Raw genomic sequence first — 15,164 nt, 5'->3', positions numbered from 1 at the left:
GATTATGACTCATTCTGAAAATTATCAATATTGCTTCTGAAATATCTATTAATATTTAGTAGATATGCTAAAGAGGAATATGCTTTTGTAAACAAATAGCAGTTAAGAGTTAAGACACAAAAAGCATTTCCAGTATAGCATGAATTCTGGTAACAAAAGGTGATCCACAAAACTTCAGGAAATCAAAATAAGCTTTAACAATGCAAATGTGCCCAAGCACAACAGGTTCCCATGAGTTACCATCATCATTTGAGGATGACCTGAAGTAGATGCTTAAGTTCAGTTGCCATATTAAAAAAAGGTTCAAGCGGTGGGTATTTGGCCTAGTGGTTAAGGCTCCAGTTAGGACGCCCACATCCCAAATGAAGAGCCTGGGTTCAAGTCACTGTGCCATTCCTGACTGCAGTTTCCAACAAATGCACACCCTGGGAGGCAGCAGTTGGTAGCTCAATTGGTTGGGTCCCCACCACCCGCCTATATGAGAGATCCAGACTGAGTTTCAGCCCCTGGCTAGGTGTTACAACCAACTGGGGATTGAAAAAGGGAATGGGCACTCTCTGTCTCTCTACTTGTCAAATAGATAAATAAATAAGTATTTACAAACACACATCTAGGGGCAGACGTGGTACAATGGGTTAAGTCATTGCTTGTGTTGCCAGCATCCTTTAAGGGAGCACCAGTTGGAGTCCTGCTTGCTCTGCTTCTAATTTAGCTTTCCACTAACACATCTGAGGAAGCAGCAGAAGAGGACCTGTGCTTGGGTCCCTGCCACCCATGAGGGAGACCAGGCTCAAGTTCCTGGTGCCTAGCTTCAGTCTGGCCCTGCTCTGGCTATTGTAATGTTGTGGTCATTTGGGGAGTAAACTAGCAAATGGAAGATTGATCTCTCTCTCTCTCTCTCTCTCTCCCATCTCTTTTACTCTGCCTTTCAAATAAATAAGTATACCTTTAAACACACACAAACACACACACACACACACACACAATATTCATCATAGCCACATCCCAGGGTCCTATAGGACATAAGAACAAAACACACAATCTTTGCTTAAGTCTAGGTTATCTTTTCTCATATGGAAACCTTGGGATCATAGCTATAAACAACTTTACCAAAAGGACCCTCAAATGTCAAAACAGTAAGTACGAATTAAATGTTTCTCTCTGAAATTCATGTGCCCCATAGGTGACAGTACCTCTGTTTTCAATGACAGTCCACTGTTAAAAAATATTGTTGCAACAGCAATGTACGATACAGTTATTTCTGGCTTCAGTGGTCCTAAAAAGAGAGAAATGAATTACTGTTAGCAAAGGATTTCCAATAGGTAACTTGGTATGAAAGAGGAAGCTATTGGAGAAGAACCAATGGTACTTTAAATATCAGCATTGCCTCTAGTGTTCAACTGTCCTGACAGAGCAAAGCATTTGCTACGAGGTAGCCTAACTGAAGGCAGGGATCATGGCTATCTGCATCAGCACTGTATCCTCACCTCAGAAGAATAAAAAAACACACAGGAGAGAAGGAAGGCCAAACCTTCCATGTAAGTCCTAACTAGATCTATCACCCGTACCATTGCTGCCCCAGCAACCAAAATGCCCCCCACCAAACACGAAGAAGAGACTCGATGGAGTTTCCTTCTCTTTAGCAAATATTTTATTCCTTCTAGGATACTAGAAATAAAAGCTTGCATCCATGCGAGTATTTGGATCAGCCCAAGAGTATGCATTCTACTAACACTTAGGAAGCACTTACTTCAGGAGTAAGATACAGCATATAGAGAGGACGTATAATACACGGCCATGAATGTAGTTATTATTAACTTGTGCTAGGCCTGGGGTACTGTGATACGCCCACAAGGACAGGCCTTCCTGGAATTAGGCAGCGATTGCTGCAAATGTGTTAACGCTATGAGGACAACAGGGGCTGTCCTGACATACAAAATGTCGCATGTGAACTGTACCCAATTGACTTGAAGATCTCATGGGTTAACCAAACAGTAACTTTCTTTCAGAAGACACAGTTCTGAGATAAATGTCATTTTATACCTACATGTCAGTGGTTCTCCAGCACTGGATTTGGGCCACCACAGACATCTGGCAGCGTGTAAAAACTTTTTTTGTTTGGCATAACTCAGAAGATGTGCTGCTAACATAGGGTGGATAGAGATCAAGAATTCTGCTAAACATCCTGGAAGCCATATGACAGTACTTCCAACAACAAATTATTGTGTCCAAAATGTCAGTAGTGCTCACACTGAGAAATCCTAGTGCATACCAACATTTTAAAACCTGAGGTCATCTCATATTTAATATTCTGTTCAGCTCTCTTGTAATGGATTAAGTAATGTTTCCAAAACTCATATCTGCCCAGAACCTATGAATGTGATCTCACTAGGAAATACGGTCTTTGCAAATATAATCAAGTTAAGGTGGGGTCTTATTAGACTACTGTGGTCACTAATCCAATGAATGGTATTCTTCCAAGAAGAGACACACAAGGAAAGTAGGCCACATGAAGATGGGAGGTGGAGGTTGGAGTGCCACTGCCACAACTCTGGGAATGCTAAGGACAGCCAGCAACAATCACACGCTAGAGGAAGCCAGGAAGGGTCCCTCTGCAGAGCCCTCAGGGAGTGTTTTGACTTCAGACTTCTGACATCAAGAGTTATGAGAAATAAATATCTGTTGTTTCAAGTCACCCGATTCATAGTCATTGGTTGCAACAGCCCCAAGAAACCCAGATACTCCTTAAGTCAAACAACAGGACCACAATCATGTCTCCTCCATACCCCTACACCCCTCCACCATACCTATAGGCATTGCTCAATAAATATCTAGAAGACCAAGCTTGGAAAGGAAATCATCACTCACTCATTTTAAAAGTATTTCTTGAGCACCTACTACTTCTTAGGCATTTATTGCACCACCTTGAACAAAAAAAGCAAAGATTTCTCAAACACTGCAGCAAGTGTTTCTGTGTATCCTCCCTTTACACAGATCATTTCGTTGAGGTCTGAGAGGAGGGAGCAAATGGGTGAAGGCCAGTGAAGGCTTACTTTTCATTGCAGGGCAGGAACAATTTTGAAAAAGAAGAACATTATTTTTACACTTGTGAGCGAGTCTGTCTCGGCAGCTCACACTCAGAAACAATATTTCTCCAACAGCTGAGGAGGGTAATTCAGAAGCAGATTTTAACATGAAGAAATCCGGCTTGTTTTGGAAGCAGATAGATGGCTCCCAGGAATTCTAAATGCCCTGCTCTATGACTCATATTTTTATTTCCCTCGAGTCCCCTGCTTTTTATGAGCCCTTATTCTTATCCATTTTGGTTCCATCCACAGTGATGTCTCCAGAATTTCTAACAGGAGGAGTTAGAATTATCAAGGCGATTGTTATTGAGGGTTAGGGCACAAGTTCAAAGTTATGTCTCCACAGCAAACACTTGCCATTGACTCAGAATGCATGTTTCTTTGGGGCAAGTGAAGCATCCACAATAGGTGAACAACAAAGTGGTTTTTTTTAAGATGCTAACTATTCCTGAACTCCACACACACATTCGTAAATACACCTAACTAGTAACTAACTGGCATAATTCAATACGTTGATCCCTAATTTTTAATGCTTTAAGTCCTAGAGACAAGGTATATTGTCTTTTATACTAGCTGCACATCTAAATAACTCCAATCCATGAAAGAGTATGGTGAGGACATTCTGGGGCTGCCTATGATGTGCCTGAAAAGAGGAAAGAGGAATTTATTTTGACTTAGAGCAACTTAAGGTCCTTCTGAAACATAATCAACTGAGAAGCTAACAGATCATCCAAGTTGGGAATGCGGAACTGGAAGTCATCTAGGGCTGAAATAAAAAGTTGGCAAATATTTGCACAGAGGTGAGAGTTGAAACTATAATATAAAAATTACATCTGTTCCCTCCCCAAGCTAACAATTATATCTTCCAAGTCACAAGAAAACCACATTCAGATCTTAAAATGGCTATAAAGCTCAAAGTGGAAGTATGTTTTACTTTAAACAAAATTTTTAAATGTTTATCAACAAAAATGAAATGGGGAATCACAATCCAAAAAAAAGCTAAGCATAAAATCAGAAGCAACATTTGGGCTCCAAAACCCATGATTTTTAATGGGAGGGAGAAAGAAAATGATTTGGAATACATAGGAATGCAAGGAATGATTGCCAATCCACAAAAGCCCTCATCACCAAAGTAAATTTCCCTTCTAAAGCTAAGATATTCATGCTAATATTCTTCACACTTATAGCCAGTTTCAGGATATATTTTTAATGGAAAAATGAAGCAATTTCCTTTTTAGGATTGTCTTATTAAGGGCAATAATTTGGGTTAAGACTCAGGTAGAAGTGAGACTTACTCTAAACCTCCAAAGAAGCAAACTTTTCTCTTCCCAAAGACAAATGGCACAGTGCTGAACACCCCTAACTTCTAAGGTAAGCGACAGCTCAGGACTCCTTAGAACAGATCATTAACATCTGACTACAGATTTACATCTTCTAAGGCTATTTATTTTCAATCTCCTATACATTTAAAAATTAAATTAAATGTAAAAAGAATACCGAGTTAATGTTAAATTATCTAAGCAGATAATTGCTGTGCTTCTTTCCATTCAGAAAATATTCGGTGTCTCAAATGTTAAGGTTCCCACATCTATACATTTTCTGTCACACTAATTCACCAACTGACTGTAAAGATTTTGTTAAAGGAACTCATATACGTGAAATTTTAAGTGAAAAAAGTCCACACTTTAAAAAAATACAGTGCAATCTTTAAGGTATTAATTAAGGCCAAGGTAAAATAAGTATCACAAAAAAACTAAAAACTACTGAAACTTTTCCTATTTAAAAATGTCTAGAAAAATGTTCAATTGAAAACTGTCCAGCTGATGTGAATGTATTACAAATCACATTCCTAGTGGACAAAGCCCATAAATGGAAACTTTTAGTTAAAAATTCCAAGCAAAAAGAGCTTTAGACCACTATAAAGAGAAGGGTGTTTTCAGCTGCCATTCCTCTCCTTCTTGCTAGCTCTTCGTTGTTTTTAACTAGGGAGATGGATGTGCTACAAATTGCAGGTGGGTTTCTGTTCAAGAGGTCTAGCAGGAGGGAAGGTCCATTAAAAACTCAACAGAACTTAGGTCGACAGCCTCTATAGGATATCCCAAACAACTGCTTAAAGGTTGTTTTCACAAAATTAGCTTTTACACTGGAATAGCTATCAAAGACAGCAGCATGTGGTACGCTGTTATTCTTGTCTAATATCAGCTGATTTTGCTGTGTTTCCTTGGGTCAGCACTCAGCATGTGGTAATATTCCTTAAAAGAGATATTCAGTTTTACTGATTGTTGCCGGAACAATTAGTATGGATTCTGCAAGTGGTATGAAATAAGGAGTCCTGGTCTCAGTTGTTTCTCTTCCCAAAGCTAGCTAACTTAACCTAGGGTGAATCACCTGGCTTCAGGCCTAAGTATCTCCAGTTGGGAAAGAGGCAGGCGGGCTTAATATATTTGGAAGTCTTTTCAGCTCTTAACATTCTACTCCGTTATAATTAAAGAAATGAACTGTTCTCTGTTAATGACATGAGGACTAGGGAAAATGGGAAGCAGTGTTTCTAAGATATAATAATGTACCACAACTTCAGTAAGCACATTCCAAAGGAACAAAGAAGAGTATAGAGTCTGTCTCAACACTACAGGGAGGAGAGGACGCAGCACTCAACCACATGTGTGTCCACAGAGCTCTGAGGGAAAGGTAACTCAGTCCTTCAAAAACCTCATGGGGAATGGAATTCAAAGACAAGTTCATGCTGGAGCAAAAAAAGAAAGTTGAAATCCATGCATAGTTTTTGTCAGAATAGATATTTTCCATGCATTTTTGAAGACTTCTAATATGTCAGATTTCAATGCTTTTGCACCAAAAGAAACATATATTTTAATTCGCTTCCCATGAACTTTTTGAAGTATGTTTGCATTTTGCCAAACCTAGCCCCTGCATATGTAAGCTGTCCAAGCATCCATCACCAGTCACGGCACTGCAAAAGGGAGCAAGGGCTCCAACACCAGAATCTCTCAGAGGGGAGCTCTGCACACCACAAGGGCACGCGGAGTTTCATTCCCACTACTCAGCTGGTTCCAGGGAGAGAAGGAGCTCATCACCTGCCATCAGCTTCCGAAAAGTTTCCGGAAAGCTCACAGAGCAGTGTGTCTAAGAGATGTATTTTCCAAGGGAGAAACCACAAGGAATGACGGCTTTATTCTCACCGTTACATACTCCTTCACGAATTCTGAGCTTGAATCTAGACGAAGGAAACTCTTTAAAACAAACAAAAAAGCTTTCATCTCCACAATCTCTGTGTAAATAATTCTTTTTGGCATATGTCTAGGAAGTGGGGGTGGAGGGGAGAAGGAACCTGTATCATTCTGAGAGATCATTTCATTCATTTCCATCGTGTTTTCACAAAAAGGTACAAGCAACTTCAAATATACTTGCAAGCAGGATTACCATAAAGTGCGTGTGTGTTCACTTCTGACCTCATCTGCCCCAGCTGCGTATGCCTGAAACTCCCCAATAAGCTTGGCCATAGACACCCAAGGTCAGTTTCACGAATGAATGGGACAAGTTCAATTCGTGGGTCTGAGCAGTAGGACCAGATTTCTAGGGATTTCGAAGCCATTAATGGCATCTCCAGTGTCGCCCCCTAACTGGGCCCACCCACACAGTGCTGCAAGAATACACCCTGCCCCGGGTATGTAACCCAGGGTGTATCCCTGAGCCGGCCAGCACGGCCGCTGAATCCCAGCGGCACACGGAAGTAAGGTCCCGGAATCAAGAGTGCAACGTGTCAGTCGGCTTGGGAGTTTCAGGAGCGGCAGCGACTGCAGCAAATCATCACTCTCCAACACGTGGGCCACAGAGCCAACGCAGCGAGCAGCGGGGGCCCCCTTTTTACCTCCACCTTTTCTCTCTCTCTCTCTTTTTTTTTTTAACGTGGGCAGGAGGAGTCGGAAACAGACCAGACGATGAGGTCCACTCCAAGATAGATAAGCAACTCCCAGCAACCAGGCGTCCCTGGGGATAGGATGCTACTTTGAAGGCAAGAGGAGTAAGTTTCCATCTCTCTTCCTGGACGCCGAGGAAAGTCATTGATGGTTCACGGCACAGGCCACCTGTGCTCAGTTCCTCTGCCCTCTCCCTAAGCTGCAAGTGGCCTCTGGGGAGGTAAATCTGCAAAAGGGGCAGAGGACACCCCGAGCTTGCCCCCTGGGGCCGCCCCTCCTTGAATTAGTTCTGAAGTGGGCTCCGCGGTGGAGCCGGCTGAGGGGCAGCACTTACCCCCGTTCACCCCCACCGACGGCTCCAGCTTAGCTGCGGCGATGACCAACACGATCCCGATCATGAACCATTCCTTCCTCATCCTCTCCAGCAGCCTCATGTTTGCTAGGGGGGGTGGGTTTTGTTTGTTTGTTTGGCTTTTTTTCTTTTCGAGCTGCTATCCCTTAATCTCCGGGGCGTCTCCACACTTTCCTCGGTCCCTCCAGACATGCAGCAGAGCAAGTCAAATTGCCACTTGTAAACTCAAGAGCAGAGGGTAGCTCGGGCGGCTAGGAGGAGGGCTGGGAGTAGTAGTATCCAGTGACAGGAAAGTCTCACTGAGCGCCGCCATCTCTACCACGCGCCTTCTGATAGTTGCGCACACGCTCTCTTAGCTCTAGCCGCGAGCTACCGAACGCCTGTGATCAGAAGCGGAGGCGAGGGCCAAGCCCGCAAGAGCAGGCAATCGGAGAAGGGACGCTGGCCACCGGGTAGGGCTAACAGACCCGCCGCTACCTAGGTCTGAGGAAATTTCATAATGACTGGGGCGGAGATGCGTCATGAAGCGCCAGAACCACAAAGCCTGACAGAGGTGTCACTAAAACAAGCCTCAGGCACAGCCACCAGCGCCCCGGAAGCAGATCCACACCGACAGCCTCTCTTTCTCTGCCATGAGCCTTTGGGAACGGCCGGCGTGCGTTTGGGGCACAGGTTTCTCTGTTGGAGCTGCGGCGGCGGGGAGCACATTTGTTAGAGGCGCGCTTCTTCTGGGCTTTACGGCGCCGCCCCGACGCCGGCGCGGACGTGCGCGCGGGGGGAGGGGAGGCGCTCTCGGGTCTCCCGGGTCCGGCGGGGAGTTAGACGTTCCGACGGGCGCGGGAGGGCGGCTCCCTGACCCGGGCGCCTGAGGCGCGCCGTTGTCTTGGTAATTGGAGGCCCGCTTTTACCAGACCTCCGTCTCGGCGTTCGCCCAAGCCTGAGGAAAGTGGGCCAGGCGCTCTACCTGGGGCCCCACCTCAGCCCATCTCTGCCCTCGAGAGTGGGGAGGACAGCGGGGGTCCGCAGCTCTTCCCCTCGGGGGCTGGGAGTGAGCGCTCCGAGTTCCTTCCCGCCCTGGAAGCCGCCTTTGGGCGGAGTGGGGTCTGTGCTGGACCCCCAGAACTGAGCCACCGACGCCGCTGGGGGCCACCCTAGGAAGGGGGTCAGGGGTGATGAGGCCGGGGAGCCTGGCGGGTGTGATGTCCATCCTCCAGCTGGTGGTCGGTGTTGACGTTTTAACGAATGGACTTTGTACTGGTAGACCCCGTAGGAACATCACCTCCTCTCTGTTATGCACCCTGATAAAGAACACAGTAAAACACTGCGTTGTGGTTTGAGGAAGCTTGGCATCTTCCACTTCCATGGTCAGCTCTGGAAAACCTGAAAGAGACCCGATCGGGTAATTTCCTTGATTTATTTTAGCATTATCATGATGATATGAGTTGCTATCAAAAATCTAAGCTGCTACCACCTGTAGGTTGCCCAGTACCCAATGTCATGGAATTATACATCAGGCAAGCATGAAGAAAAGCTCATTCCAAGATAAAAAAGAACCTAACGGGGAGACACATTCAACAACTTGCACACCAGGTGTGATAAAATCTGATGGGAATTATCAGGGAGTTCCAAGATAAGTGGAGATAACACGAAACATAGTTTACAGCAATTATTTTCTTAGAGTAATTTCTTAGTAGGTTAGAGTCATTGAAGGGTTGCTTGTGCACTAAAAGATCATTAAACATGTTTACAGAATTAAGCTGCTTGAACTTTATGGCTGTTCACAAATTCTTGTTTACTAAGAACTCAACTATTGAGAGCAGAATCTAACTCATGAAAAGATTTTTGTCTTGCTTTGAATGGTATTTAATGGAAAAGAAGTCACAGTCACCCCTCTGTGTGTCTCTCTAGTGGCCACATCACTTCAGTCTGAACCGTCTTCACACCGTCCCTGCTCTTCCGTGGATTTCTTATAAGCACACTGAGTGTCGGATCCAGAAGGATCTCTCAATTACATCTGTAGATACCCTTTTTTCCAAGTGAGGTTCTTTCTGACGCCTCAGAAGTTGAGTTTAGTTGGAAATCACTCTCTTCAGGCATAATCAGTTGAGATCATACTAGATTAAGGTGGATCTTAAATCCAATGACTGCTGTCCTGAGAAGAATGCCATGTGAAGACACAAGTGAGACACACACCTGAGAACACCGTTTAAAGGTGGAAGCAGACTGAAGTGATAGGCCTACAAGCCAAGGATTGCTGGCAAACCGCCTGCAAGGCCAGAAGTGTAGGAAACAGATCCTCCCAGGATGCCTCCAGAAGGTACAAAGCCTGCCAACACCTTCATTTCAGATCTCTGGCTTCCGAACACGTGAGGAAATAAATGGCTTTTTTTAAAGCCACCCACTTAGTACCACTCTGTTATAGTCATAGCTTCTAGGGATATGATGTGGATTTATCTTTGGTGTAGCCAGCGTTCAACTCACTACAATGCCCCTCCCTCCCTTCTCTTCCTTCCATTACTCTCTTCAATAACTCCTCTCTCACTTTTTTTCCTGTCATCTTTTTCTTTACCCTGTCTCTTCATCTCAATGTTTTCTTTGTGACCTCTGTTGCTTCACCTGACACCTCAACCAAAATGAACACAGAAACCACAGCTCTTTAAAAGCCATAGGATAATCTGGTTTTGTTTTGTTTTTTTTTTTTTTTCTTCAATAAATACTGTCTTTTCTGTTGCTATAAAAAATACCTGAGACCAGGTCATTTATAAAGGCTCATTTATTTGGTTCATGGTTCTAAAAGCTGGTAAGTCCAAGAGGAAGGTGCCAGCACCTGGGGAGGGCCTTCTTGCTGCACCAAACAGCATGGGCATCACATGATGAGACAGCAAGCATGTCAGCTTGGACACGCTTCCTCTTAGAATTCCACTAATGCAGCCAGTGTGGTGGCACAGCAGGTCAAGCCACTGCCTGGGATGTCAGCATACCATATGAGAGCTGGTTCAAGTCCTGCCTGTTCCATTTCCCATCCAGCTCCCTGCTAAAATGCCTAGGAAGACAGTGGAAGGTGATCCAAGTGCTTGGGACCCTGCCACTTACATGGAAGACCCAGGTGGAGTTCCTGGCTGTTGCAGCCATTTGGGGAGTGAACCAGCAAATGGAAGATCTTTCTCTTGTGCACTCTAGATCTCACTCTTTCTGTCCAACCTTATTTCTCTCTCTAATTCTGCCTTTCAAATAAATAAATATTAACAAAAAAGAAATCCACTACTACATCAAGGACCCCATGGCCCATGACCTCACCTAATTACCCCCTCAGAAGTCCCACCTTCAAATACTATTAACATATATTTGGGAATTAAGTTTCCAACATATATACTTTTGGGAGACACATTCAAACAGTAGCAAATATTGTATTTCTTAATTGAAGAATTATTTAATGTGCCTCCATGATATGCCCGATGTGTTTCAGATGTTGAGCATCAGTGGTAAAGAAAAAGAAATAGGTTACCTGTCCTCGCAGAGCTTATCATCCAGTGGAAGGAACAGTTGTAAACAACGTGATTTGTACAAGGAAAAGAGCAGGATATTGAGAATAATCTAGACAAGGGAAGGCGTCACTGAGAGCTGAGACACAGCTGTTAATCAGGTGGGGATGAGCTTCACAGTCCACATAAATGAAAGACCAGTATTTTATTTTTCTAATATCAGACAACTGGAATTTTCAAAAATCAGATTGAGAAGTTTTGAGGAAAAAAAAAAACTTAAGTTCTGGTTTGGACTTGTGTGGTTTGAGATACCACCAGTACGTGTACATGGTGATGTCAGAAGGGCAACAGAATACATGAATACAGAGTTCAGTCAGAATCAGCCTGTAAGGCATTCTGGTCTGGCTGAAAAGCCCATGAGAGCATTTCAGGCATGGAAAGCCAAGACACTGAGGCAAAAAATGTCCTACATGAAGGATCTCAGTGGGTGAGTCCCCAGTGTAAAGAAACAGTCATCAAAGAAGGAGGTACTTTTCTCTGAAGAGAGAACAGAATTTCCACTTTGCTTATGGCCTTGTCTGAATTCTGACGAGGTTTGCAGAATCAAAAGCCTTCCATAGCCTAGGCAGCTCATGTCAAGAGCCTCAGGTGATCACTGACATCATACATAAGAGTGTTAATTGTTAAATTAACAACAAGAGTCACTGTGCACTAACCTCCCATATAGCACTTCTATCCTCAAAGAGTTGTATTATAACTATGTCTACGTGCTCCTAAAAAATGTAAAATATAAAGTGCTTTCTTAAAGTTAATGAAGTTTCTAAAAAAAAAGTGAAATTAATCTCAAGATGCAATGACTTTGAACAAGCCTTGTCTCAACCGTTGAGGAACATTCTGTTTGGTTTGGTTTGGTTTTGGTTTCTTGGTTTTGTTGTTGTTGTTGTTTTTTACCATGAAAATTGTTGTACTCTTAGTATAGAGTTGGTCTTCTGTGTATGAAGTTAATAAAAAATGGATCTTCATAGAGAATCGGACTGGGAATGGGAGAAGGAGGAGGAGAAGGGGCGGTAGAGTGGGTGGGAGGGCAGGTATGGTGGGAAGTGTCACTATATTCCTAAATGTACTATGGAATGCAAGAAGTCAGTATTCCTTAAAAAAAAAAAAGGTTTCTTTGGGGAAAATAAATAAAAAAATACAGAGGTCAGGGAAGGAGTTTGTATTCAGGATGTATGTTTGGAATCCATCAGCATTCAGCCAGTGGTGGTAAAGCCAAGGGAGTGAGTGACCTAACCAGTGAGGTGATGGAAAAGGGGGAATGTTGGATAAAGGGGCAGGATGCCATGAAGCAGACTGAGACTAAAGACAGAAAAGTAGAGGGAAATCAGAGAGTTTGGAATCTTAGAAGATGAGGTAGAAAATTTGATGGAGGATGGAGTAGCCATCTGGGGCAAATGCTACCAGCATTTGACTACATGTTGTGAGGGACATCAACAAGAGCCCTTTCAGTGGGCATGGATGCTGTGGCTGGCAACTTCTAAGATAGAGTTCCACTTCCAAGCCTCTGTGTAATGCCCTTCTTATAGTGTGCACAGACTTACTCACATTCTTGTAACCAAAAGAATATGCCGTAATGATCAGATATCACTTCCAAGATTAGGCTATAAAAAAGACAAAGGCTTTTTTCATGTTTGTTCCTTTTCTGAAGGAAGCCAGTAGCCATGTGGCAAAAAAGTGATCTTTCCTTTCCTCCAACATCCATCAGGAGCTTCCCCAGTGAGGTCTTCAGATGGCTGCAGTGCCAGCCTACACCTCAGTTGTAGCTGGAGGTGTCTAAATAAGCCAAGCCCAGATTTTCAAGCCACAGCAAATGTGAGATAACACCTGCTGTTTTAAGCTGTTAGATTGGAATAATTCATTACACAGCAATAACTAATACCTAAGCCAAGTCGGAAAGAGTAGTAAAGTGCCTGCATTGTGGGCATGGACAAATTGGTAAAGTTTTGCAATGCCGGTGAACAGAATCACTCCGCAGGGAGATGCGGAGCAGAAGATTTTCTTGTTTTGAAGATGAGCGCTATTGGCTGGAGCCATGGCTCACTTGGTTAATCCTCCACCTGTGGCGCCAGCACCCCGGGTTCTAGTCCCAGTTGGGGCACCAGGTACTAGTCCCTGTTGCTCCTCTTCCAGTCCAGCTCTCTGCTGTGGCCCGAGAGGGCAGCCAAGAATGGTCCAAGTGCTTGGGTCCCTGTACCCGCATGGGAGACCGGGAGGAAGCACCTGGCTCCTGGCTTTGGATTGGTGCAGCACCGGCCCTAGCAGCCATTAGGGGAGTGAACCAACGGAAGGAAGACCTTTCTCTCTCTCACTGTCCATAACTCTCTGTCTCTCCCTCTCACTGTCTAACTCTGCCTGGCAAAAACTTAAAAAAAAAAAAAAAAAAAGGAAGATGAGTGCTATTAAAATATTTTCATATGCTGGTGAAAATGATTGGTTAGAAGGGAGACCTTAATAATGAAGCAGAAATAGAAGCTCTGCGATGCTGTAGTATAATAAATATATATATATATATGCTCAGTTTTCTGGACACATCTCCTAAAACCTTTGGAATCTCCAAAGTGATGAGAGTCCTTGTTTGTCAATAAATAGCTGTTGGCTGATGACTCCTGGTAGCCTCAGGATGGGAGATAGTTGCCAGGAGAACCAATCATGTGACTCAAGGGTTAGACTTTTCAGCCCCATGCCACCCTGGCTTGAGAGGGTAGAGAGACAGAAGGTTGGGTTGCTCACCAAGAACTTATAACTCAATCAAACATGCCAACCTGAAGAAGCCTCTATAAAAGTCCAAAACAGTGGGATTCGAAGAGCTGCCAGGTCGCTGAACACATCCAAGAACCAGGAAGGTGATGCACCCAACTCTGAAAGGACAGGACAGTAGCTCCCACACTGAGGGCCCGTCTGAACTTCACCCAGTGGATCTCTTCAAGTTGGCTATTTATAAGGAAACAGCAAGAGTAAGTAGTGTCACCCCAAGTACTGTGAGCCATCCTCAAATTATTACTGAACCAAATATGGGGGCTGTGAGATTCCACAATTTATAACTGGTTGGGCAGGAATAGCAGCGGCGAGGATTTGCAACTAACATCAGAGGTGACGCACAGTCTTCTGGGACTCAGCCCTTAACCTGGAAGATCTGACTCTAATTCCAGGTAGATAGCATCAGAATTGAGTTGAATTACAGGACACCCAGCTGGAATTGGAGAGTTGATTGGTGTGAGGAAAAACCCACACCCTTGGTTACAAAAGTGTTTCTGTGCTGAGTTTGATTAGCAGAATAATGACTGACATCACCCAGCTCCTCAAGATCTCTACTTACTTATCCCCAGATTCTAAGAGTGTGTGTCCTTTCAAGGCAAAGGGACTTTTTCTCTTTTTGTAGAAGTAATTAAGTTAAGGTCTTATGATAGGAAGATCATCCTGGATTATCTAGGTGAGCCCAATGTGATGACAAAGGTCTGTCAGAGATTGAAGAGGGAGGCAGCAGGTTCAGAAAAAGGTGTGAGATAGAAGCAGAGATCGGAGTGATTTGATTACCAGAAGGGAGTCATAAGCCAAGAAAAGGCAACCTCTGATAGCTGCAGAAGGCAAGGAAAAGGTCTCCTGTGGAATCTCCACAAGTAGGACAGCGCTGTCTGCACCCCAGACCTCCAGGTAATAGATTGTGGGGGCAGGCAGCTTTGTATGTCCACCTCCCATCCTGGCTCAAGTCCTGACTGCTCCATGCTTGTGATCCAGCTGCCTGCTGATGTGCCTGGAAGAATGCAAATGACAGCCCATGTACTTGAGCTTCTGATACCCACATGGTGCACATGATGGGGTTCTTGGCTTCTGGCTTCAGCCTGGCCCAGCTCTGGCAGTTGTGGGCATTTGGGGAATAAACCAATAGATGTAAAATCAGTCTCTCTCTTGCTCTCTCAAATAAAATGAAAATAAAGACTACATTATATATATGGATATCTGTGTCAAAACATGGTATTTCCTCCCTTATATCATAAAACATCGAATCTTACATCTTTTATGAAGGCTTTCTTACTCCCTTGAGCCAGGAATAATCTGGCCCTCTCTTGTGTTTCTCCCTTTGTTGCAGTTACCTTAAGGTTATTTGTGTACATACTTTACTACAACTATATTGAAAATGTCTCAAGAATCAGGATTTTGCTTCTTTTTATCTTACTGTCAGCCACACCAGGTCACACAGTAACATGAGATATAATAAGCACCATATACATGTCCATTGACTTGTCAAAGGACA

At 43.9% G+C, this 15,164-nt stretch overlaps 1 protein-coding gene across 19 annotated transcripts in view; it reads right to left on the bottom strand.

Moving 5' to 3' along the window:
- The window catches only part of SLC10A7 (solute carrier family 10 member 7), a 290,444-nt gene extending 282,604 nt beyond the window's left edge, over positions 1–7,840 (bottom strand). For 5 of the 19 annotated variants that reach the window (XR_011378231.1, XR_011378232.1, XM_051820007.2 and 2 more), the window contains exons 1-2: positions 7,356–7,831; positions 1,194–1,276 (exon numbers count right to left, since the gene is read on the bottom strand). Coding sequence is in view for 14 of the 19 variants with exons in the window: in XM_051820007.2 (XP_051675967.1) it covers positions 1,194–1,276; positions 7,356–7,455 (183 nt within the window). In the remaining 5 variants the exon portion in view is untranslated. Of the gene's footprint in view, positions 1–1,193; positions 1,277–7,355 lie in introns of all 19 variants that reach the window. The other 14 variants (XM_070047468.1, XM_051820019.2, XM_051820018.2 and 11 more) reach the window with 8 other exon arrangements.
- Between the last annotated feature and the right edge of the window lie 7,324 nt (positions 7,841–15,164).

This window comes from Oryctolagus cuniculus, chromosome 8, assembly GCF_964237555.1.
Source record: "Oryctolagus cuniculus chromosome 8, mOryCun1.1, whole genome shotgun sequence".
In the NCBI taxonomy this organism is placed as follows: Eukaryota; Metazoa; Chordata; class Mammalia; order Lagomorpha; family Leporidae; genus Oryctolagus; species Oryctolagus cuniculus.
This window is presented reverse-complemented; position numbering and strand designations above follow the sequence as displayed.